Here is a 24,124-nt window from a genome sequence, read left to right as displayed (position 1 = left end):
CAAATTGAATTTGTTTTAGCAGCATACAGGAAGAGGAAATATTATCCTGCTCTTTGCTCAGCATGTTTAGATATAATGACATAATATGAATGCATTCCAAAAATTGCCTGTCTTCAGGTAGTGCATTTTGGAGTGATTTCAAAATTCCCTTAGGTTATATCAGAGAAATGTTTTCCCCTGCCTCAAAATTCACCAAGCTCTCAGTTTCGCCCGATTGTCTCTGTCACCTTGTTTACATGCTGGGATTTTCTCTAGCCTATGGTCTGTGCCTTATTTTGTCAGGCTGCCCTTATGCTACTTTGTGACGAACTTGATTTTCAAGCCTCCATGCATAAATTATGATTTATTTTGCTTTCTGAAAGGAAGGCTGAGTGAAGTAATAGAGTGTGGGGGTTTTTGGTTTGGTTTTTGTTATGAATATTTCAAGAGTGTGTTTTTTTCTTTGGAAGAAATCTCTGCACTTCCAGCAAATTTAATTTTTTTCTTCTATGTAGAAAAATATACACAGAGAAGAGCTGTTCAAACAAAGCTGTTCTTTTGTTCAAACCTTAAGAGATGCTAAGTTCTCATAACTACAGCATTGGAGTGAGAGATACATCATACTCCTCAAAAGTGGCCTTCTTTGGTCATTAATGTTATTTTACGTATAGCTGGGTACACTGTGCTCTACAGTATTTTCAATGCATTGTTACTTCATGCCCGGAGAGAAGTCATATGCAGAGAAAGTGGTTATATGAATAAAATCACATCAAAATCAACACTGTCTGATTCTGACCATTAGTGAGACACATTACTCTTCAAATCTTACTTAGCTGTTTTCGCGATAGCGAGAGCCAAAAGATGAGGGCATAATTGAACTATTGCCCAAAGGCAATTAGTGATTGAAATTGATTAATTCTACAAACAAATTTGACCAGTAGATTAGTTGTCACATTACGGCAGATTTGGGCAATACTGCCACAGTTGTGAAGGAGACACAACCATCTAGCGTGAATAGTTAATACAGTTTGTTACCCAGCAGAGATGCTCGTTGAGTTACCCAAAGAAATCTCACAGGGGAACTGAGCAGGGCATGCTACTTTGATGCTATAAAACCATTGCGTTACCTCTCTGCTTTTATGTATGAATCTGAGGAATTGTTAACAGCACCAAGAGCAGTTTGCTCTGTGCAACACAAATGTAATGGACTTAAGATCAAAGTGATGCAAAATCCACTGAAAACAACAGAAAGGCTCTGTCTGAATCCAGAAGACTTTGAATCAAGGCCTACCAGGGTCAAGTCTGCCATCCTAATGGGTTTCTAAGGGGATCCTGTGAGAAATTTGAAAAAGGATCCTAATTTCTTGAATCCAGGGATTACTGAGGCTTCAAGCTACTGCTTTTGCAAAATCATTGGTTCAGCTTCAGCTTCTTTCCCTTTCCAGCCCAGCACAGCAGCTCCAAGTTCATGGTTGCACAAGTGGCCCTTTGCACCCAAGAACCTTCCCTCCCTCTGTTCCCCAGGAAAAATGCTCCAGGAAGCCATTTGAGGTAAAAATGATCAATACTGCTACTGCATGCTCAGAAAGAAGCTGCACTAAAGATTTCTTACATCATCACATGCCAGCACATGGTGGGGTTTAGATGCAAATCTTTCTGCAGTTATTCAGTCCTTACACACTTGGAGATCAAGCTGCTGTATTGGGCATTTTGTTATATGATTTCTGATTTGGAGTGTGGCAGCCTGCTCCTAGTTCTGGATTTACACTCAATTCACAACTGTTTTCAGTGACTTAGTTTGAACGGGTTTCTACACAAAACCCAAGACTTTGGTTTTGGTGTAGAAAGCCCCACATGGCTTGAGATGAGTGATCAGAAGACTTCCTGAACTTGTCACACAATCCAGTTGCAGATGTGATCAATAGAAGATGTCCTTCTGAGGTTTTCTGATGTTCATACAAGTAACTTCGTTAGTTGGCTGGGCAGAGGACTGGGCCCTTCTCCATTCACAAGGATGTATTAGCTGATGGAACATCCCACACACAATTTCCTGAGCTCTCATATCTGCATCTTCACTTGGAAAGGACAGGGTTTTGTTAAGCTTTCAGGAACATTTCAGAGCCCTTTTTTCCGCTATCAAGGTGTTTTAGAGGGAAAGAACACAAATGAGCAATGTGATAGATACAGGGAGCTCTTATTTTGGTTAGGCAACAGATGAGGCATATGGGTAATTTATTGCACTATAATTGTGTTATGTGATATCGATGCTGCAGTATTAATGACTGCAAAGTGCCCAGATTGATTCAGATGGCCATTTACTGTCATTACAAATCTAAATAAATAAATAAGAGCAATTGAATTGATATATCTAAGAAGTGTTTCAAAGTCACCTGGTCACATATATGTAGGTGCTTGTGAACAGAGAGTGACTCAAACAATATCAGGGACATTTTTTAGTGGGGTCAGAAAGAAATAGAATAATTAAGTCATTTTCAGTCATATACAATATATTAGGAACTGTTTTAACAAGCACATTGCTAAACTTACTGGCAGGAACAAAGCATTTTAAAAAGCTGGGGTGTAAATATGCCAGGAAAAAAGAAAGAAAACATGTAAACTATGCTCAAAAATAGTCTGGAAATGTAAGGAAACAAGAAAAACTAAGACAATCATGCACATACCTCTCCTGCTGCCATGGCCCAGCGAATACAGTGGTTACCATGGCTGGATCTGGCTATGAGGTGGACTTTAGAGGGCGAGCTTTGTTTCTGATCTCTGCCCAAACAGAGGGCCTTGATCCAGTCTGTTGGTTTGTGTACTTTGGGCAAGCCAACCTCACACTGCAAGAGCCAGCAAGTTAAGTTTGAATTTATCTCATGCCTTCAGGTTTCTCTTAGCATCCCCTGTCTGGCTGTCATACCAGACAGACCAGGAGATGTATTATAGCTCGATATTCTAATATATGACTCTGCACTTTTTCCCTAACATGCAAGAGCAGTACAAGTCAGACAGCTAGCATTACTTGCATTTTACAATGCTATTTATGTATCATCCTTTTTTCTTTTTTTTTTACTCTGAACAGAAAACAGCGCCTTAAAATGTAGATCTTGCTAAAAGGTAATTCTTCCATTAACTGTTTGTGAAGAGAATTAATATAAATCAAGCACTGGCTCTTTTTTTATCTTAAATGCTTTTATTATCTTCAATAATCATTGGTACTGAAAGCAATGAGAGCAAGCCTGTTAAAATAAATAGCTTCTTCATACTCTGGGGTACATTTGAGAATAGGTGGGACCCCAAGACAGCCAAGTAAGAAACTGCTAGTATTGATCTGCATGGGGAAAAAATCTATTTTGGCTCTTCATACACCCACAACCTTTAATGATCACTGACTCAGCTGCCCAGATAAATTCCTTAGATAAACAACCAAAACCCAAATTAACATACTACCCATTAGTAATCCAGTTAATTTTTACAACAACAACGAGACAAAGATATGATTTCTTCTGAAGGTTTGTTCTTAGAAATGTTTATGTGGATATGTCACCTGCCAATGACCAGGAAAGCAAGTCAGCATTAGAACTGGAACTAAACACTGGATATTCCCATACTCATGGCTCATGCATAAGCAGCTACATTTCAATATCTCTTCATTTTACAGGTCATCAGAAATCTAAGAAATATGTGCCATGGTTACTTCTCGTGTCCACTTGGATAAGATCACACACACACACATATGTCCACATCACAATTCAATGTACAGAGGGACAAGCAAATATATTTCAAATACTTGGTTATAAAATTGTAGCTTTAAAAAAGAAATAAAGCTCAAAAACTTTCCCATTTGGTATGTTGCTGCTCTTTTGTTTTAAACTTAACACCCGCTTCCAAACTTCCACTCCTGGGGACTGCAGAAAGTTGTGTTAGATGTAAGGAAGACGCTTGGAGGTTACTCCCAACATGGAGCTCCCCTAGCGGCTGCTTCCCTCCTTCCTTCCCCGCACGGATAGAAACACCTGGGATGTGATTTTCCCCACTCATTACCAGAAAGAAGTGGCTGGAAAGTGATACAGATCACAATCCAGGAAAGAAAAAAGAAAAACCTATTGGTGGGGGAAAATGTTGGGTTATTCAAGGAGAAGAAAAAAGACCTAAAAGAGAAATCTAGGGGTTTCTCTATAAACCTGTAATTAGACACTGTGTATTGCCCTGCTGAGGATATAAGGAAACCTGTAGGAAACTCCATCTTAAAATTTGGATTAGCAGCAAATATACACACGAAACATAGATAACAATGTCTTCTGAATCATGCTGCCTACAATATTTTTGCATGTGTAATGGAAGGTTCTATTGACCATATTCAAGCCAATGATTAGCATTAATCCACAAACAGATGGATATGAAAACTGCAAAATCAATTCCTGTAGACACAGTTATTCTGGAAAGCAACCATTTTCTGCATCTCCTTATGCACAGAATATTTCTTTCCTGTAGCAGAAATGCTGGTAGACTACTGCCAAACTAAGGGCATATCGAAGCAGGTACCAGGCTTCAGCTGCATGACTCCCTGAGTTTTGCTGTCAAATCAAAATGGGTGGAAACCCAGGAGCTTAATTTTTCTTGTTGGTGCCAAAGGTTTGGGGTTTTTGGAAGGAAATTCCAAGGAACAAGACTTGTTCTTCTTGTCACTGTAAAGGTATAGTTGCAGGCTAGACAGGAATTCTGAACTGAAATTTCTAAGTTGATTTTCAAGGTAGATATTGTAATACCACCAGCATAGGCAATGAGGGATGTGTAACAATTCCTTTAAACAAAATAGTTGATTATCATCATGAAGGAGGGTAGGGTATACAAAAGAAACAAACAAAGCTTCAGACGAAAAGCCTGCCTCAGTCTCCTTCCATTTACACCAGCCTCCTACCATTTACACCACATTCACTCTACCATAGCCTCCGTTTTCACCGAAGTTATTAAAGATACTCTCTGTCAGTGATTGCTTTGGCCCCAGATTTCTTGAGAAACACCACAACTGCAAAGAGCTACGAGAATGAAGCTCTAAGACTCTAAAAAATACAACAATTTATTTAAAAAATCATATATTCAGGGTGAGCAGAAACGGTAACTATTAGGTGATAAGTATTTAAGACCCAGTCAAAAGCTACACAAACATTTGCCTCTTCAGTTTTATGAGGGGAACATCCTGTATTTTGGGATTCATCAACCAAAATATATCAGCTCAAAAAAAACTCACAGAGCTTAAAAGAGCCAGCGAGCGACCTCACTTGTGCAGTCTGAAACTCTCCCCTGGCTTTATGCAGAGCAAACAGTCAACAGCAAGTCCAGATTGAAAATAAATAAATAAATAGATAAAATTAAAAGGGGAAAAAAACCAAAAAAAAAAAACCCCACCCCAAACGAGTAGATAAATAACAACTGAGATTCTCAAAAAGCTTGGTCTGGGCCCTGTTGCATGCACCTCTGCAGCCCAGGCCCTGTGTGGTCCCAAGACCCCAGACATGGACCCACAGGGTGCACAACCCTTGGAGCTGCCATGGTGTTTGGCAGAGTGCTGGAAGGGCCCAGATGCCAGCAAAAAAAGCTGGTCTATGGGGCTGTGATGAGTGCTTCCACAAGAGCAAGAAAAATGAGGCTCTGTGGGGTCAGTGGTGGATGCTCATGGGGCTGTGATGAGTGCTTCCACAAGAGCAAGAAAAATAAGACTCTGTGGGGTCAGTGGTGGATGCTTCTGGGACTGTGTGCTTGCTGCACCCGGGAGGACCAGGAGTCCAGACGACCCAAGGGCATCCCCACCATCCCACCAGGGCTTTGGGGCCCAACAGGCAGCCCGATGGCAGCTCCAGAAGGGACAGGGCTGTGTGGGAAAGGGGTGGTGGAGCAAGTGAGTGTGCACTCTGGGGTCTTCCCCAGTACCCTCACCCTGGGCAGCCCTGAAGGGACCCCTGGGGGCTGCTCCAGATAAGGGCCAGCAGTGGCCTTGGTTTGTATATACTCATGGGCAGAGGGGTGCAGAGCACCTCAGTGCCCCCCAGAAGACTGGGACAGCCTTCATCCCCAGGGAGCAAAGGAGTATCCTGCAGGTTTGGGGCTCCAACAGGACACAACTTTGACTTCTATAATCCATGACCAAGGGACTAATCCCTTTAAACAAGGCATCAGTGCCCGACCAGTGGCTGTTGTTGCTTTGGCTGGGGGTTTTGCTGCTGCTGTTGTTGTTGTTGTTACAACCTGAGTGCAGGCAGGGGTGGGTGTGGGTCGGGCCGGGCTGGGGCTGGGGCTGGGGCTGGGGCTGGGGCTGGGGCTGGAGCTGGGGCTGGTGGGTGGGCGCGGCCGGCGGGGCCAGGGCACCAGCCCGGGGGACATGTGCTCCGGAGCCTTTCCCGCCGGTGTGAGGTTGGGTCTGGGGGACTTTGGGGTGGTTTTTCGTAGAAACTCTGCCATTTAAAGGGGAAAAAAAGAAATAAAAGGAAGAAAAATAAAAGCTTCTCGTGGGTAGGAGAGGCAGCGCGCATCCCGGAGGCCCGGGGAGTGGCGGGGCGGGCGGGAGCAGGTCCCCCCGGGTCCCCCCGCCCAGGTCCCGGCGGGGCCGCGGCCAGCTCCAGCCTGCGCTGAAACTGAGCAGAGCCTCCCCGCACCCCCCAGCTCTGCTTTCTTTCACATCTAATTTGATAGGAGGGTGATTTCAAGCTTCCCACAGTTACAACTTTTCTTGATTTCTCCCTTTACCCCCCCCCCCCCCTCGCCGCGCATTTATTACTTGCATGTAATTAATTCCTTCTTTGCGTTTCCTTTCCTGTTAATCTTTGGGTGACTGCTTTGTACATATGGCAATCTGATAATGAGGGAGTTTATCCTTATTCTCTACACTTCTTCATTGCCACGTCCACCCGTCTAGTGCCTGGGATATCGATCATCTTTCCCTGGGGAGGGGGACAAGGTAAGAGGGGTGATAAAAGATTTGCAGTATCCCACACCATTAAGAATAGCTTTTATTCCTTGGCACTGTTTAATCAACTGTTATATCAAGTCATGCTGTTTAAGCAACCACATCAAAAGAACATACCCTCTTTTGTATAAATTATATATTCCTTGTATCTGTCTACTCACATGCACGCAGACGGGGAGATAAAACTGGTTTGTTTTTTAACAGCATGAAGCAGGTATTTAGCTGTTCTACAACTTGTTTCTGCAACTAAGTTGGTTGATAAAAACCTAGAAGCCAAGCTGCTGGCTTTCTAACTTTTTTGCCGTTCCCAAGTCAAAACTCTTCAATGTAAAGCTCGGAGTGAGAAATCAATGATTCACTGAAACTCTACAAAGAAACATAAGTAGCAGAGGAAAAGTGTAGGCTAAAAAAAAAAAGAGGGAAGAGCACCAGTTAGAGTCGGTGTGAGAGCTTCGGATCACTCCTTTCGGCTCTTTTGTAAAGTTTATGTGAAAAAAGACCACTTTGTCCCTTGAAAAGTCCATGCTGTCCTGCTTGTTCCAGATTACGGATATACAACTTTTTCACCACTTTAAAGCTAATTTTGAAGTCCATTTTCACGTGGTTTAAGTTGATTACGACTCAGCTCGATGTCAGCGGCCGGAAAACTCCCATATAACTGCTCACTCCAAAGAGGTTTTTTCTCTTTTTAAAGGGGAAAAAAAAAAAAAAAAAAGAGAGAGAGAAAAAGAAAAGAAGAAGAAGAAGAAAGAAAAGAAGTTATTTGGGAGGGGAGTGTCAGAGAGTGGACTTTGAATTACTCCAGCATGCCCTCCTGGCATTTTTAAGAACTCCTAAAAAAACTCCTGAAAGTTTCTAGATCCTTGGACAAACTGTATTTTCTTAGGAGCAAAAGTAAATGAGCTCTTCACAGGCAGAGAAGTGTTTGCTCATATGGGACTCTGCTTCTCTGTCTAACCTGCTCTATCAGCCCCATCTCTGCAATTTTGCTCGTCTCTCAACACCTTTGTCTGATTAGTAGCTTTTGGAGATCGGGATAAAGACATCACTTGCCACGCTGCATGAGATAACAATTAATTTAACATTAAACTTATCCCCTTTCCATTCACTTTGCTTGGATCGATCTCTGTTAATTGTGTTTGCGGATGCTTTCAACACGATGCTTTTCTTAAAAACTTAATGACACCCCGCAAGGAGGTGTAAGAGTCTAAAACGCTCCTTTTCGCCTTGGACCCAAGAAACAAAGAATATAGCCCCAGCGTGCTCAGGAGAGCATCTATTTTTAATCAGATGACTTTTCATTCACTTCTGAAGGTACAGCATTATTTTAAAGTGGGTGATGGTCCCGGGTTTATTATTTAAAAAAGAAAAAAGAAGTGGCATTTAGATCTCTCCTCCTTGCAGCTCTGTGATAACAAGTCAGAAGCGCTAACTTCATGTAACTGCCGCCTCGCATCAGGCTTGTTTCTGCCTCTAAAGTAGTCATTTATCAGCTAAAAGGCGAGTGTGGTTAAAAATGTATGTCTCCAGGAGGGAGAGCAATCTCCCTTTTCAGGGGGAAGAGACCTGTTATAAAGCCCCTTAGATGGGTGCGCTCTTAAGTGACATTACCTCCCCCCCCCTCCTCCCCGGGCGTTAATATTTCCCCAATGCGTTTCTATTTGCACCGCTCCCCGATAATTCGGCATATTATTTAACCGCAACTGCCCTCAGAAACTTGACTTGCACTGAGGCAGCCTCCTAATCTTATTTTTCCCCCCCTTTTTCTTTCACAGAGGCATCTGTTCCTATTGCTGACAAATGTACCATTCTGCCAAGAAAGTTTTTGAAAAAAAAGGGGGGGGGGGGGAAGAAAAAGAAAAAACAAAAAGAAAAAACAGCGTGTAATTGATGTTATCCCAAGAAAGCGCGATCTCCACCCCGCTCAGCTCCAAGCCCTTCAGGTAAAAGGAGGAAAAAAAAAAATCTTTCAAGAATTTGTTGCCTTTTTGAGGGTTAAAACATCAGAAGACAAGCTTGTCTCGCCTTGGCCAATCAGCTCGCGGCCCTGGCAGCTATAATATAGAACTAAAGGCAGACTCCTCTCACAAGCGTCTTGCTTTGCTACCATTAAAATCAGACCCTTTTTTTGTCTCTCGATTGCTGTCTCCCGACCAAACTCCGATGTGTTCCGTTATCAGCGACCTAAAGCCTGCCATTCCAGCACCTGTCTTGCTAGGGATCGGTGGATAGTATACGATTCAGAAAGCAGACAAGGACATAGGAGGCGAGAGAGCTCTAGAGAGACAGCCAGGGATAGGCACAGAGAGCTTTGAAGTAATTGGATTCAATGGACGAAATGCTGCTGTTGACAAGAATTCTCTTGGTGGGCTTCATCTGCGCTCTTTTAGTCTCCTCTGGGCTGACTTGTGGACCAGGCAGGGGCATTGGAAAAAGGAGACACCCCAAAAAGCTGACCCCTTTAGCCTATAAGCAGTTTATTCCCAATGTGGCAGAGAAGACCCTAGGGGCCAGTGGAAGATATGAAGGGAAGATCACAAGAAACTCCGAGAGATTTAAAGAACTAACCCCAAATTACAACCCTGACATTATTTTTAAGGATGAAGAGAACACGGGAGCTGACAGACTGATGACTCAGGTAGAGCCACAGAGATACCTGTATTTGTGTTTGTTAACCTCTCTAAGCAATCCTAAAGGACGCATCTGTCTTAGTATTTTTGAAAGCCCCCCCTTTCCCTCTCCCCCTCCTCCCCCCGCCCCTCCAAACTCGGCTAGTTCCCCCCATTGAATGTAAATACCATCTCTCCAGACAAGTTAGCAGGGGCTGGAGCTATCTCGCTATTCGGTGGGGGAATCTATGTGATACTTACAGTCATTACCGTGCCATGGCGTTCCCTGTAACTTGGTTAGAGATTGCTGTTTGCGTTTGTCCCCAAGGATGCACTTTGATCAAACGAATTGCAAACAGCACAGAGGACCCCAAGTGTATAGTGACCGCCAGGCCACCCACTCATTATTACAAACGTACTCCTCGGTTGCTACGCCTGCTGACTTGATTTTATATATATAGAGATAGATCTTATTTTATTTCTTTTCCCTTTTTTTCTTCATTTCATTTTACCCTTCATTATTACTATTATTTTCACCTCGCGAGCATATTCTAAATATAGTAGGCATGCAGTCGTGCACTCACAAAAGGCAGCTGAAGGCGGATCGACCATTCCTCTCCTGATTCCGTATTATTATAGCTCGTATTGCAATACCATCATTTGCAATTGTGCCCATCAGAGCGTAAATATATTGATATTTCTTTAAGGATGCTCGCTACCAATGCTCTGGTACTTCCATAGGGGAGGGACTTGCAACTTATCGGCATTGCATCACCTTCTGTTTTAAAAAATCTGATGGCACAAGGTTTACAACTGGGTAAATATTGGATCTCGGGTGGAATCGGATTGCGGAACCATTTTATACAAAAAGCAAAAAAAAAAAAAAAAAACGGAGAGAGAAAGAGAAAGGGAGAGGGAGCGAGAACCTCTCCGAGAGTCACCTCATAGTTATTATTCATGCTCAACAGAAAGCTCGGTGAAGTCAATTGCTCTGCCAATCGCGGAGTTTCTGAAACTACATGCAATCTAGACACTGGAAATGGGTTTCCTCCAAATATAGGTCAACAGCGCTTTTTTAATATTAATACATTTAAGCCCCACCTTCAGTGCTAGAACAGGACTCGCCGGGAAGGACTAGGCGGGGAGTGGACGCGGGGAAGGGGGGTGGGGGGTGGAATTTCCCAAACTCTCCCCGTTCCTCGGCCTGATTTTCCGCACGTTTCCCGGGTCTCCCGGGGCGAGGGACCGGCGGCCGCCACCATCTATCTCCTCCCGACCACCTTAAATCGCACCGCACCTCGCAGCGCGGCGGCGCGCCCCTGCCCGCTCGCCGCTGCCCCGCGCAGGGGTGCGGAGCGGAGCTGGTGCCGATGCCCCGCTCGGGAGCAGCGCGGTCCGCGCCCCTCTGCGCACCCTCCGCCCTCGCTGCCTCCGGTGCGAGGCGTGCGGCGCGCCAGCCGCATCTCTCGCATTTTCAGCTCCACTTACTCCTCTCGCGTATCGATCGCGCCGGCTCGGGTTTCGCCCTTCCCTCCGCAGCCCGGCGGCGGCGGCTCCGCGGGAGCCGGGCTCCCGCCGGGGCACGGTGCATCCCGCCCTGCGCGGCTGCGCCGGTGCGTGTGCGCGGCGGAGCGGGGCGGCGGGGAAGGGGGGAGCCGGGAGCCGGCCGGGAGAGGTGGGCTGCGGGCCGGGGCGGCGGGCGGGCTGACCCCGGCCCCGCGGCTCTCCCGGGGCACGCCGCGCCAGCTCCGCGGCTGGCCGCTCTCGCTGCATTAGCTGGCAGCGTCTGAACTCCTGACCTTCTGTCAACTTCCCTCAGACGAACGAAACGAAAACACATACTTTTTTTTTCCCTCCTTCAATGCTTATTCCCGTGCCTTAGACACAAAGGGGGGAGGTGGGATGAAGGCAGCGGGGACGGGAGGCCGCAACGCTGGAGACCCGGTGGCAAAGAGGGGAAGAGAGGTGGGTGGGGGGAGAACCGAGCCGGGCTCCGGCTCACCCCGGCGAGGCGGGGAGGAGGGCTGGGGAGCAGGCGGAAGGGTCCCCCTGGACCCCCCCTTCCTCCCCGGGCACGGCCGGGCTCGCAGCGCCCCGAAGTGCCGGCCTGCCGCCGGTATCCCTGCCCTGCCTCTCCTTCCCTCTCTCCCCGGCCAGCGACCTCTCGTTAAATCCCAGCCTTCAAACGCCTGCTTCGCTAGCCCTTCAACCATGGAGAGACCTTTCCTGTATAGAATCGTTAAACTTGCAGAATAGTTGCCGAATGCATTAGCCGCTAGTTAATATTAACTCCAGAAGGAGAGGGGGAGAAAACGCAAACAGAGGTAGGTAAGTCAGGTTCTCAACTTTGCAGGTGACAACAGGAGTTTGCTGAAGGTTCCCCCCTTCCTCTCCTCCCTCCCCCCCACCCCAGCCATTGGCTGGATTCTGGGGAGAGATAAGGAGGCCAGGTCAGTATGATAAAGCTGGAATTTGTATGAAATAAAATAGCAATCTCGTGTAATGCAGGCACACAACCGGTGCGTGATGTGAGGAATTTAGAGATCAACTTGGCATTTAGGAAGCCCACCAGGTTGTTTACACTGACAGGTACCTGTTAAGTGTTTCCTTCAAGCAATTCATTTGTGAAGAGATTAGGAGCTGGCAGGAGAGGGCTTGTTGAACAACTTTGCCTCCACACAAAGCGTTAGTGGAGGCAGCCCTGCTGAGCTTCACGGTGGCTGAACAGAATTGGGCTTGATTTGTGGCACACGACCCAATGAATTAATAAATAGTCTGGGCTTCACGGCTTTTGACTCTGACAATCCAGCTCAGGCAGTATAAAAAGGAGGAAAGTCCTTTTAGGAGGTTGTTTCTCCTTCTTTATTTCGCCTGAAGCCTGGAGCTGGTGCTAGCAGGGCTGGAGCGGGAAGAACCCCGCACAGCTGTCCGCACCGCTGCCCGCACCGCTGCCCACACCCCTGCCAGCTGCTTTCCCTGCGCAACAGCGGGGCAAGACATTGCGGAGTCGCGCAGGGCCGTCGCCTTATCAGTAGCTGAGACGTTTGATCCTTCGCTCCCTTCCTCCTGTAAATCGGTGGGAGAACATGCCCATCCTCTCAGGTGTGTGAGGGGGAGAGAGGGGAGGAAATAAATTAAACTCAACTTCCTTGTGCTGCTGCGCTTTGCTGCCGAGAACAGTGCCGTACCCCAAACACCCGGCTCTTTCCATAAAACTGCAGGCCAGAGAGTCCAAAGTGAGCTCAAGATTGCATTTTATATCTCTTGGGGACTTGTATATTGCTGGAATTGCTTTTTATGGCTGTTGATAGACACCCGGGAACTTTCTTGTTGAACAACCTTGTCACGTTCCTAAAAGTAGCGTCGTCGGTGTGATGGAGGGGCTTTGCCTTGCTGGGAGCTGTGAAGGGGCCGTTGGAGGTGCGTTACTGTGTGTGCTGGGAGCACACCTGGGGGAATGGTCCTGCGGAAGGCCGAGCATCTCGATCAGGCCAGGAAAAGCGAGGGAAGAGCTGCTCACTGCATCCTGTCGGGGCTCTAATCCACACTGATATCTGCACGAAGCGACCCACTTCCCGTATATCCGCGAGTTATTTTCCTCTCAAAAAGAGGGGTGGGAGGTGGAGGAGGGGGGGAAAAGAAGGTGGTAACGTGTGAGTTTCTAACTGTGCCTTTAGCCAAGCGCTTTTCCGTGCTTTTGGTGCTGATTTCCTATTTCCGGGGGTCTGCGAGCCCTTTTCCCCTGCCTGCTGGCGTGTCTATTTCCTCTCCCTGCCTCCCTCCCCTTGGCTAAGATAAGATCCCCCCCAAAACTCTCAGGGTTTCATTTAGAGCTCAGTCCCCTCCACCCACTGCACCCACTCCCTTCCCCTTCGCTCCCCCTTTGCTCGGTCTCCGCAGGCCTCCGCTGCTGCAGGCCCCCGGGGAAGGCCGGTGGCTCCGGAGGGCAAACCCTGTAGTGCTTCTCCACAGAGTTGGGAACGTTTCAGTCCACACAAAGAGTCTCCCGGCTTGCATAGCATCTCTGCTTCTCCTAACTTCCCTCCTTGGCCCTCCCTTGCTTTTCATCTTCGTACTAAGAGCTATATTATTGTATGGATTTGCTCGGCTTTGTAGACGAGCGCCGATGTATGCTTGAAGCGGAGTGAATGCTCCCAGCCCATGCTGCTTTGAGGGCTCTAATGAGTGATGGGCGAAGGGAGAGAAAAAAATCCCCACCCCTCCCTCCAGCACATAAAGGCTGTTAACATGTATTGAGACCCCTTTCAACACAGAATTAAGCTGAAAAGACCCGGAGAGACATTCCGGGAGGGAATCCGTGACTCCGAGATATATGGCAAGTGTTTATTCTCGGCAGAAACTTTGCTCTCGGGAAGGGGACAGGGCACTTAGCAGCAGGAATTTGCTCCGTGCAGGTGGCTTTGAGCCGCCACGCTCATACCACAGGGCCGGCGGTAGCGCGGGGGGTCCCCCTGTCCCTGCGGCAGGTGCCGGGGAAAGGGGCGGCTCCGTCCCACTTGGTCTTCTTGATGTTTCAACCCCTCTTCCTCCCGTGTCCCTAAGGTTCACCCCCCTCTTCCTCACCTGCCTCCCTGTTCCTCTACGGCAGCGGGGAAAAAGATGCTCAGCCCGGCCGAGCCAGGGCTGAGCATAGTGCAGTGCGTTTGAACGGGGGTGGAGGGAACTACTCGGCCCATTTGGCTGGGAAGGGAGGGCAGGATACTACCCTGGAGGGGAGTAGATGGTGAAGGGGGTGTCTGCCCTGGCTGCAGCACCCACAGCCATGCGCCCTTCCCCGTGTGCCCTACAGCGCTGCAAGGACAAGCTGAACGCCCTGGCTATCTCGGTGATGAATCAGTGGCCCGGGGTGAAGCTGCGGGTAACAGAAGGCTGGGACGAGGACGGCCACCACTCCGAGGAGTCCCTGCACTATGAGGGCCGCGCCGTGGACATCACCACCTCGGACCGGGACCGCAGCAAGTACGGCATGCTGGCCCGCCTGGCCGTCGAGGCCGGCTTCGACTGGGTCTACTACGAGTCGAAGGCGCACATCCACTGCTCCGTCAAAGCAGGTAAGCCGAGCAGCCTGTTCCGACGAAGGGGGCGCGTCGGGGTGTGTGTGGAAGACACTCCCGGGCCACGGCTCAGCCCCCCAAGAGCCTTCTCCGGCCCGTCTGATGCCGCCCGGGTTCCCCCCTTGCCGTCCCCGTAGGGTCCCCATCAGCCCTGCCCGTCTCGTCTGGAGTCCTCCCGGGGATGCGGAGCGGAGCCCCCGGTGGCGCAGTCTCTTAGTGAAGGAAGGAAGGAAGGAATGAAGCAAAGAGAGAAAAAAAAAGGGAAAAAAAAAAAAAAAAAACCCAGCCAGCTGTAGCACTTTTGGACAGCATTTTTATTTGGGTGATTTGCCTGCCCAGCCTTCCCCCGAGCGCTGCGCCGCAGCCACACACCCTTCTCCTCCCCCCGTGGGATCTGATGCTCTCCCCATCCAAAGAGCATGTTCAACACAAACACTAGTGGCCGTCTCCAGCCGCCCCGCTGGCTGCACGCCTTACTCGCGATCGCTAATCTCCAGGAAAATAAATAACTAACGTGGTCCCCTGCGTTCTTCAGCGGTAGCCGCTAGGAAATTCCCAGATAGGGATACACATACATGTAATTTTTTTCCCTCCCCTCCCCTGTGCTTACAACGCCACACGCTGTCTCAACCCGGGAACAGCTCGCAAGAAGTCCCCGACTCACAGAGTTCATTTTCTTGACACTCAACACTTTTCTGGGGGGGAGCAAAACGTCTGGCAAGTGCCAGCCCGCCCTCCCCCCCCCCCCGCCTCCCTCCACCCGCCTGCATGGCAGCTAAAGCGCTTTATACAGCATCCTGTAGCCCAGCAGCCCGCTGGAAGTGTCAAGAAACACTGAGTTGCAAAAGAAAATAATGGGCATTCTTTAAGTCTAGCCGTTTGCTTCAAAACCAGCAGCCCCACGATGGGGAAACAGGCCTGGCCTTGCCATGCCTGTCTGCAAGAGGGGCTTACCCCCCCTGATCCAGCCCAAACCTCCCCGGGGCTGAGCCGAGGTAGCACCTTTCCCAGCCCATGTGGGCTTTGTCCTGAGAGCCTGCTATGGCTTTTGTTCAGCTCCCTGGTCCTTTCTAGGCAAAAAGAGGCCCTGCAAAGCTGTCGGCCCTGCAAAGCTGTCAGCCCTGCGGTGATATGAAACATCCCTTTCAATAGCAAAGATGAGCTTTATAGCGCAAGGTGTCAATTGTGGTGTGCGATGACCTTAGGCCAAGCACACCCCCTAATCCACCCTATGGGTGTTTCATAGGAGAGGAGTAACCCCAAGCTGCTCATTTAGATTCGGCACACACGGACTTGGGGGCAATATTTAGAGGGTGTCAGGCAGGGTCGTGTGACTGTACCACGCGGGCTGTAAGGGAACAGGCTTGAATTCCACCCGCTCAGCCTGATTTCAAACTGTCCAAATCTCGTTTCATGACAGAGCATCTTATGAGAAGATTAAACCCCATAATGCCAGGCAGGAAGATTCTTTATCTAGATCTCTGTTTGCAAAAAGTATGATCCCAGAGACTGGAATGCAAAGAAGAAGTTCCCCCAAGGCCTGAATTATTGTCACCAGGACAGAGGAGGGAGAGGCAGGGGTGGTAAAAGGGACATTGATAATGCGCTATAGCAAGTATTTAGAGCAAGCTTCTACATTTAAAATTCAAATACAGATCTTGAGTGCCTTGGAAAAGTGGCTCTGCTGTGCAAATAGTGCTTGGAAGGTCCTGGGTTTTTTGGAGAGTATGTGTGTGAATTGGCACATAGGGTTTCTGCACCTGAACAAATAGGGAGGGGGAAAAAAGGGGGGGAAGAAGCTGGGAAAAAAATGGAAGTGTCCTCTCTTCCAAGAGTGTCTGCATTTATTACATGAATCAGAATGACAATGCTGATCCTTTATTGGATTTTAATTAGAGAACCCAAACAAGCACTGCTCAAAGAAGCAGATTTTCACACCTCTGCCAATTCACTGGCATGTTTGTAGAGCTGCTACACTACTAGATCTATTCATCAAGTCCCTGAATATGCAAACAAAGCTCTAGCCAGACCTTTACTGCCGGCTTGTAGGAAGGTGTAGTTTGCTGGCAGAGGGCTCCACATAAAGCACATAGCTTGTTTGTTGCCATGTCCTCCCTGAAGAGGCCTTAGAGATCTCACTGCTTCATTTCTGAAGGAGAAGTGATAAAGTCATTAGCAAATCAATAATGGTCTAATTTTCACCCTTCCTGCCCTTCCTGAGAAAGTCATTAGGAGACCTTCCAAGGATTTATTTAAATCTTAAGAGCTTCAGTACCAGCCACAGAGGCAAAATATAAAATCTAGCCACCTTTAGGAGATAAATCACCAGGACTCTAAACTGGCTTAGGGAGTAACTGGGAGAAACCAGGAGAAGGCAAGGGGAGGGATAAGGAATGTCAACAGCTGTAGCAAAGACACTTGCTAGTGTGACATACTGTGTGCTAATACCCAATATATAGAAAATCAAAGCTTTTAGGAACACTGCAGTGTCCTTTGGTTAAGCCAGAGACCAGCCTGGAACAGGGCAGAGTTCTTCTCCCACCACCCCTTACGTGGCTAAGATTTCAGAAAGAGATTTGCAAGAAAGACTTAGTCTCATTGCTATTTCTGCTTTCGTTAACCCTGTAATTGTTCCTCTCGGTATCACTGGAAAGCAGCAGTAGTTGGTGACAGCATTTAGTATCTAAACTCTGAGTAGCTCCAGGAGCTGGAGGAGGTGAAGGAGGGATGTTCTTGTGTCTGGCACAGGCATGGGGCTGGCCGGGGACCACACACCCTGGGACAGGGAACAGCATCCTTATTCCAGTGGGGTGGGAAAGGCAAGGAAGATGCTTTTATTTTGTTGGAAAGAGGAGTGAACCAGAGTGCTGGGGATGCCAGGCAGGGGTGTTATCAGGTGGCATGTGTCCCAGCAGCTGCTGTGATAAGCGGAGGGCAGTGAGGGCTAGGGTCATCTCGGGGCTGGTCACACACAGAGTGATGGAAGGGGACTTGGGAAATCCAGGCTGATGCTTTCCAGAGAGGTAATGGGCAAATTCATGTGCTCCGCGTGGCAAAGCCTCCTCCTGCTCTCTGCTGTTTGCTGCCCAAGATGGGGTCCTTCAGTAAGAGCTGAGTGGGGACCCTGAGCGTTGCGAGCATGGACAATCGCCACAGAGGGGAAACCTTATGCCAGGAAAACCACCCCACTTTGAAAGCCTGTGAGTTATCTGTCATAAGGTGTTGGTGCAGTGCAAAGAGTAGCCAAGTGGGAAGCTCTTCCAGAAGAGATTTGTTCTGGAACAGCTTTCTCAACGGAAATATTTCCTTAATGAGACAAACCACCCTTGTAAATCCTAACCAGAGAGAGAGGCACTGGCTCATATCTGGCAGGAAAGGAACTCTCACTTGACCCCCTGAGTGCAAATGGGGCATGTTTGTAGATGAAGATGGAGGAATTTTGGGGAGGAGCAAGGCTGCATCCTGCACCTGTGTTTCTCAGGCAGGATGGAGTGCCCGGGGAAGCAGGGTGTTCTCTCGTGCCCCAAGCTCTGGCCTGGTGGATGCCCTCTCTAACCCTGCTGTGCCTCTTTCCTTGCACAGAAAACTCGGTGGCGGCCAAATCCGGTGGCTGCTTCCCTGGCTCTGCCACGGTGCACCTGGAGCAAGGCGGCACCAAGCTGGTGAAGGACCTGAGCCCTGGGGACAGGGTGCTGGTTGCCGACACGGAGGGCCGGCTGCTCTACAGCGACTTTCTTGCCTTCCTCGACCGGGAGGACGGCTCTCACAAGCTCTTCTATGTAATTGAGACACGGCAGCCCCGGGCCCGGCTGCTGCTGACAGCTGCCCACCTCCTCTTCGTGGCCCCCCAACACAACCAGTCGCAGGCGGGGACCCTCAGCAGCCGGGCACTCTTCGCCAGCCGTGTACGACCAGGCCAACAGGTCTATGTGTTGGGAGAGGGCGGGCAGCACCTCCTGCCAGCAGCCGTGCACAGCGTCTCACTGCGGGAGGAAGCTTCAGGGGCATATGCCCCACTCACTGCCCAGGGCACCATCCTCATCAACCGGGTGCTGGCCTCCTGCTATGCTGTCATTGAGGAGCACAGCTGGGCGCACTGGGCCTTCGCTCCCTTCCGCCTGCTCCAGGGGATGCTGGCCACCCTCTGCCCTTCCAGTGGAGGGACCCCCATGGATGCCCCCACCTCCCCTGGCATCCACTGGTACTCTCGCCTCCTCTACCACATCGGCAGCTGGGTGCTGGATAGTGACTCTCTGCACCCGCTGGGCATGGTGGTGCCATCCAGCTGAGAGCATCCTGTGCTGCCCCGTCCGCCAGCCAGCCTCCGAGGGAGAGACAGAGATACACAGGGAGAGAGAGAGAAAGGATGAAAAAAGGAAAAAGAGAAAAAAAGAGAAAAGAAAAACATAAAAGAAAAAAAAAAAGGAAAACAAATTACATATTTTTAAAAGAGAGCACGGATTAAGACTTAAAAATAATAATAATAAAATAATAATAATTAAGTAGGACAGTCCAAAGTAGACTTTAAGGGAAACAAAGACCCCGGGAAGTTCTGTTCCGTTTAGTTTATAAATATATATATATTTTTATTTGTTCTTTTATTTTGTTGGTTTTTTTGTTTTTTCGTTGTTGGTTTTGGTTTTTTTTTTTCTCCTCTCCTGGATATTTATTTCTTTGGTATTTTGAATAGATGTTTTAAATGATATGAACCGGACCTTCAAGAGCCTTAAATAGTTTCTTTGATAATTTATTATCATGTGAACTGTACTCATAGGGGAAAAAATTATTTTGTGAGGCCAAGCAAAACTGCGCAGAGTCTATTTTTCTACATGTCACGTGTGTCCTGACTTTCAGAAAGCAAAATTCTGTACTTTCCCATCTCTCCATTCCATTGCTCCTTCATTTCAGCAAGCCTAAAAAACCAAGCAAAGAAAGAAACAAACACACAGAAAAAGACAAACTTCATGGGGGTCCGTAAATTATATTTTTATACACAGAATTGTAAATTAGATTTTTTTGAGAGATCAATACTTAACTGAATCACATTTCATTTTTTGAAATAGTGTAAAATATTGAGAATATATTATTTTAATTTAAATAGTTTCAAATGTAATGTCATTTCCTGTATTGTTTTCCATGTTTTGCTTTGTAAAAAACACCATTTGGCCATGTCCATGGAAGTCAAGACTGTTACACAAACTTTTTGTTTGCAAAAACCATAAGAAACTTTGTTATTTTTAGCTTCAAAAGAAAAAAAAAGTTTATTAGAAAATAATATTTTTTAAAAAGCGCACATGGCGGCAATTCTGTGATGATGGAGACGATAGTTTGTACAGAGGGGAGAAAAGGATGTTTTGCATTAATAAATTGAGAAATAACTGCTGTAAATTTACTAAAATGTATTTTTTGAATATTTTGTAATAGTTTTAATAGTTTTATAGAAATAAAATGTGCCATGCACAGTCTGGTTAGTATATAATAACTAAGAGTTCCTGGTGCATCCCATTTTTTTTTCCTTTTTGCTTATTGGTTTAGGAAACGTTGCCTAAAGGAGCGCCCATTATTTTATTTAGATGTGTTTCTTATAACTTTTAATTTTGGTACTTTAATTAAGGAAACAAATCCATCACGTCTGTGCATAACCTGGAATCTTTTGTACTAACAGTAGAACCTCACTTATTCGCACAAGCAACTGTGAGACACAGTTTCTCATCGCTGGAGCCCCAGCTCCCTGTCCGTGCTCAGGCGATGTTTCCCTCTTCCAGCTTCAGGCCCAGCTCCATGTCCACCTCCTGATCTGGTCCAGAGGCCACAGAAGGCTCTGAAAAGTGATTTCTGAGGGTGTTAAACCAAGTTTGTCCTTTGAAGCATGTTAATCTGAAGTCAGGCTGCTGCCTTCAACTCATGGCAGCACCAGGATTTTAATCAGCTTTAATCTGAGTGCCCAGAAGATGGAAATCTGGGGGATAGACACTGCCTCTAATGAATTAACAAGGATTCATGTGGCTGATGCTGGAAGAATGAGATGGCCACTTGATTTCACTGGCCATCTTGCCTGAGTAACATTGCCAGGCTTGGGGCCACCAAGAAAAGAACAAACACCTTTTGCAAAGCAAGAAAAAAAATAAAGGATAAAAGTTGGTTCATTTCTCATGAGAGATGTTCCTTAGTTGTAACACATCAGAGTCCATCCCAAGCCATTGATGGGTGAAGTACTGGAGATGTGTTCTAGGATCCAAGTGGTGGGGCCAATGATGCATCCCCTGGCTGGTCATAGCCGCAAGCCCTGCCAAGGGACTCATCCTCAATGGGTGCCGATGAGTGAGGTTCTGCTGCACCATGTGCTCCTCCCCTGAGGGTTTCCAGGATCCCTTTAAAAATTTTGCAAAACATTGTGTGTGCGTATGTGTGCGCATCTGCGACAGGACCGTGCCGGAAGGGAGCTTTCCTTGAATGTCTTCTCACCTTTTCTTCAGTTTCCATTACTCGCTGGTGTAGGACGTTCATCCATCAGCAGCCTTTTCTCCAGAGATGCAGCCATGTCCTCTGCCTCCAGGATGGATGGCAGCTCCGCTGTCCTCCTGGGTTGTCCCTGCCTGGGGCCTCCTCCAGAGAGCGTAGACCACGCTCTTCCACGCTGAAAGCCTGTGAGCTTCCGGAGCAGTGCCTGTAGCTGGTGGCAGAGCCCCAGGCATGTGCATCCCCTGTGTCAAGCCCTAACAGATGGATGTGGTCTCTCCTTCCCAGCAGCTTCTAGCCCAGGGCCACTTCCACCCTCTGAAGCTTGGACATGGCCAGGGTGGTGAGACTTCAGTGCAACCACACCATCATGCAGCTGGGATAGGAACCAAGCCACCCTAATGCCCACATGGTGTGGGGCATCATGGGAGACTGTGGACTGCCCGGTGGGTGCTGGGGGCCTGCTGCCTGCCCCGGCTCGGACTCTGCCACGTCTGTGTCTTTGGGGTCTGCTGGTGCACTGGGAGCTGCAAACATGGCTGGTTTGGGGCATGTAAAATTGTGATCGTGGAACAAATGAGTCTCTGCTGTAAGAGTATGGTCTTCATACAGCAGTGTCTGGGCACCTGAGCTGTCTTACCCCTGTTTCTGAATGGTGGCTGTCATTTTGTAAGGCCTTTACACTCAAAAATGAGCATGCTGGAGTCTACTTTCTCCAGAAGTCAGGCGGTGGAGGTGTTCAGGGATATCAGTGATCAAACTTCAAGTCCTTGGCTTGGGGTCTTCGGTCTAAACCGTAACTGAGATGAAAAAGACCATTAGACCAGAGACCACACTTATGTAAGGGTAGAGTACTTGCCTTGGTAGGGAACTGTGTCAGGCATTGCTGTATTTAATCTTCACTGAAAGGCCAAGATGAGCTCAGAGCTTTGTGGTGTGAGAGAAGCTAATATACTGTTCAATACTAGGATCAATCTGTTTTGCCAGGCAAAGAAATGCTGTGCCATATTCTCCATCAGACATATTTCAAGTAATTGTATGCCTCCCTCTCACCATATATTTATTACATCTCTTCCCACGGCGCCTCACATCTGGATCACCCCTCCGTGGTATGCATTAGAAGTGCTTCGTTAGATGGACCAATCCAACCTATAGCTACAGCTCTCGTATGAAGGATGTACTGTCATAACATTGTGCGAAACGTCTAGGAGATGTCACTGTCCATTTTCAGGGTCCAAGTATGGCAATAGTTTGTATAAAATGTACACATAGTGGTGGCTACAGAATAGTTTATGACTAAATACATATCTATTACTGTTAAAATAATGTATAAGAATGTACTTGAAGCTATTATCCTTGTGCTCTGTTGTCTGAATAATTAAAGAAATTACAGAGACTTCCTGAAATGTCTGTTATGTGACAGCATTCCTATCGCATAGTCCCAGCTCTGCGTTTTTTCCTCTGGTGACATTGAAACGGGGTGTGGTCCTGTGGGATTTGGCATGGAACCCTTCAAATACAGCAGGAATTGTGCCCATGCCACTTCGCATGATGGTGACAACCTCCCTCTTCTCCCACCTAGAGTCATGTAGACAGTCTATCATTTACCTGTGAAATACTGGGTAGCTCTGCAAAGCCAACTCATTTGGCAGGGTTTTGTGGGGAGACAGAGCTGCCTTGAAGGTCAGCCCATCAGCGGATGCCTGTCCTCCTCAGCCTCCTCCATCCAAACCAACGTGAGAAGTGACCCTAATGAGGTGGGGGCTCATTCATGTTTATTGGACTGGTCTTTCACGCAGTGCCTCAGCACTCAGATGCCAGGTAAACCAACTGAAGGGAAGCTTGGGTGCACCACTAAAAAAGGATCACATCCGCAGTGCAATCAAAATCCAGGTCTTTCACAGCCAGGTAGCCATGCCATGCCACAGCCTCATGTATGAAAGTTTGCTTAGCTATATCTTTTTATATCTATATAGGCATACATATGCATATATATATATAATATTATCTCTGTATTAAGAGCTCAGCATATCCTACCAGGCTATAAATATGTTTACATTGGCCATCCTGAGCATTTCACATCATGCCGAGGTTGAGGAGGCAATGTAAATCAGCTCAGTTGGGTGATAATTTGGCAGCAGTCTTGCAACTCCAGTATGGCATCTATTTCAATTACAGGGGGAAGGAAATCAGAAATAGCATTTTATTTTACTCATTACTCCAAGCCTTAAGGGACCACTAGTTTTCCTAAGCTTTTTAAATTCTCTCGTCGGCAGTTTCTGCCTTGAAAGTAGTGCAAACTTCACCCTAAAAAAGGTCAATTTTCCATGTACAGAACATTTCAGAGCTTTCAATGAAGCAGTGTTAATGCGATCCTTGGCCTACACAGGATGAAAGGGAAAAAATAATCTTTGAACGGTGCATCTTTACAGACAATGGGATCGTCTCAGATTTTCATGAGAGCAGGATGAGGCCTGCGGGCACTGTTTATGCTGAGATTGTTAAATATAATTTTTAATACTTTGCATTTGGGGTGTTTAAATAATTTTGGTTTTCAGGACTGAAAAGAAGCGAGCAAATCCAGGAAATATGAATTTAAGAATCCTGTCCTGGTTCCAGTAAAATGAGGAGCAGCATCCAGAGCTGATCCGGGTGCACAGGAAGTTGAGCTGCTACCTTAAAGCCCAGTGCGGGATCCTATATAGCTTATTTTAATTCTGATTTAAGTAAAAGCAAATATTGTTGCACATCAGGAGTGAAACCGCAAGGTCAGGAAATCTGTCTGGGTTAAAAATGTTTGTTTTGTTGTCCTGTGACCTAAATGTGAAATAAATATTAGATTTGCTCAGTTTGGTGTAAACAAATGTCCATTTGTATTACCAAGGAGGGGAGGCGACAAGGGATCATCTGTGTGACATGACTGCAGAGGGTCTCTTGGCCACCAAACTCACATCTGGCTGCTGCCCAAGGGCAGGAGGACTCGGACATAGGATGTGGTGGGAGCACCATGTGCTTTGTGCAGCTCTGCCCAGCTCACT

The 24,124-nt window shown here is 47.4% G+C and overlaps 1 protein-coding gene across 1 annotated transcript; it reads left to right on the top strand.

The window, feature by feature from the left end:
- Positions 1–9,027: 9,027 nt before the first annotated feature.
- SHH (sonic hedgehog signaling molecule) lies at positions 9,028–22,482 on the top strand. The gene is made up of 3 exons (XM_030509516.1): positions 9,028–9,581; positions 14,363–14,624; positions 18,210–22,482. Exons 1-3 carry the CDS (start codon positions 9,273–9,275, stop codon positions 18,914–18,916), a joined length of 1,278 nt encoding a protein of 425 aa, XP_030365376.1. The 5' UTR covers positions 9,028–9,272; the 3' UTR covers positions 18,917–22,482.
- Positions 22,483–24,124: the final 1,642 nt, after the last annotated feature.

The sequence above is a fragment of the Strigops habroptila genome, chromosome 1 (genome assembly GCF_004027225.2).
Source record: "Strigops habroptila isolate Jane chromosome 1, bStrHab1.2.pri, whole genome shotgun sequence".
NCBI lineage: Eukaryota > Metazoa > Chordata > Aves > Psittaciformes > Psittacidae > Strigops > Strigops habroptila.
Note: the sequence above shows the minus strand (reverse complement) of the source record. Positions and strands in the feature narration are given on the sequence as shown.

Bases quoted from the DNA above. Each gene is read 5' to 3' on its own strand.
- SHH (XM_030509516.1), top strand. From the start codon at position 9,273: ATGGACGAAATGCTGCTGTTGACAAGAATTCTCTTGGTGGGCTTCATC. The intron at 9,582-14,362 runs GTAGAGCCACAG...TGTGCCCTACAG, and splicing joins CTGACAGACTGATGACTCAG to CGCTGCAAGGACAAGCTGAA. The intron at 14,625-18,209 runs GTAAGCCGAGCA...TTCCTTGCACAG, and splicing joins CCACTGCTCCGTCAAAGCAG to AAAACTCGGTGGCGGCCAAA.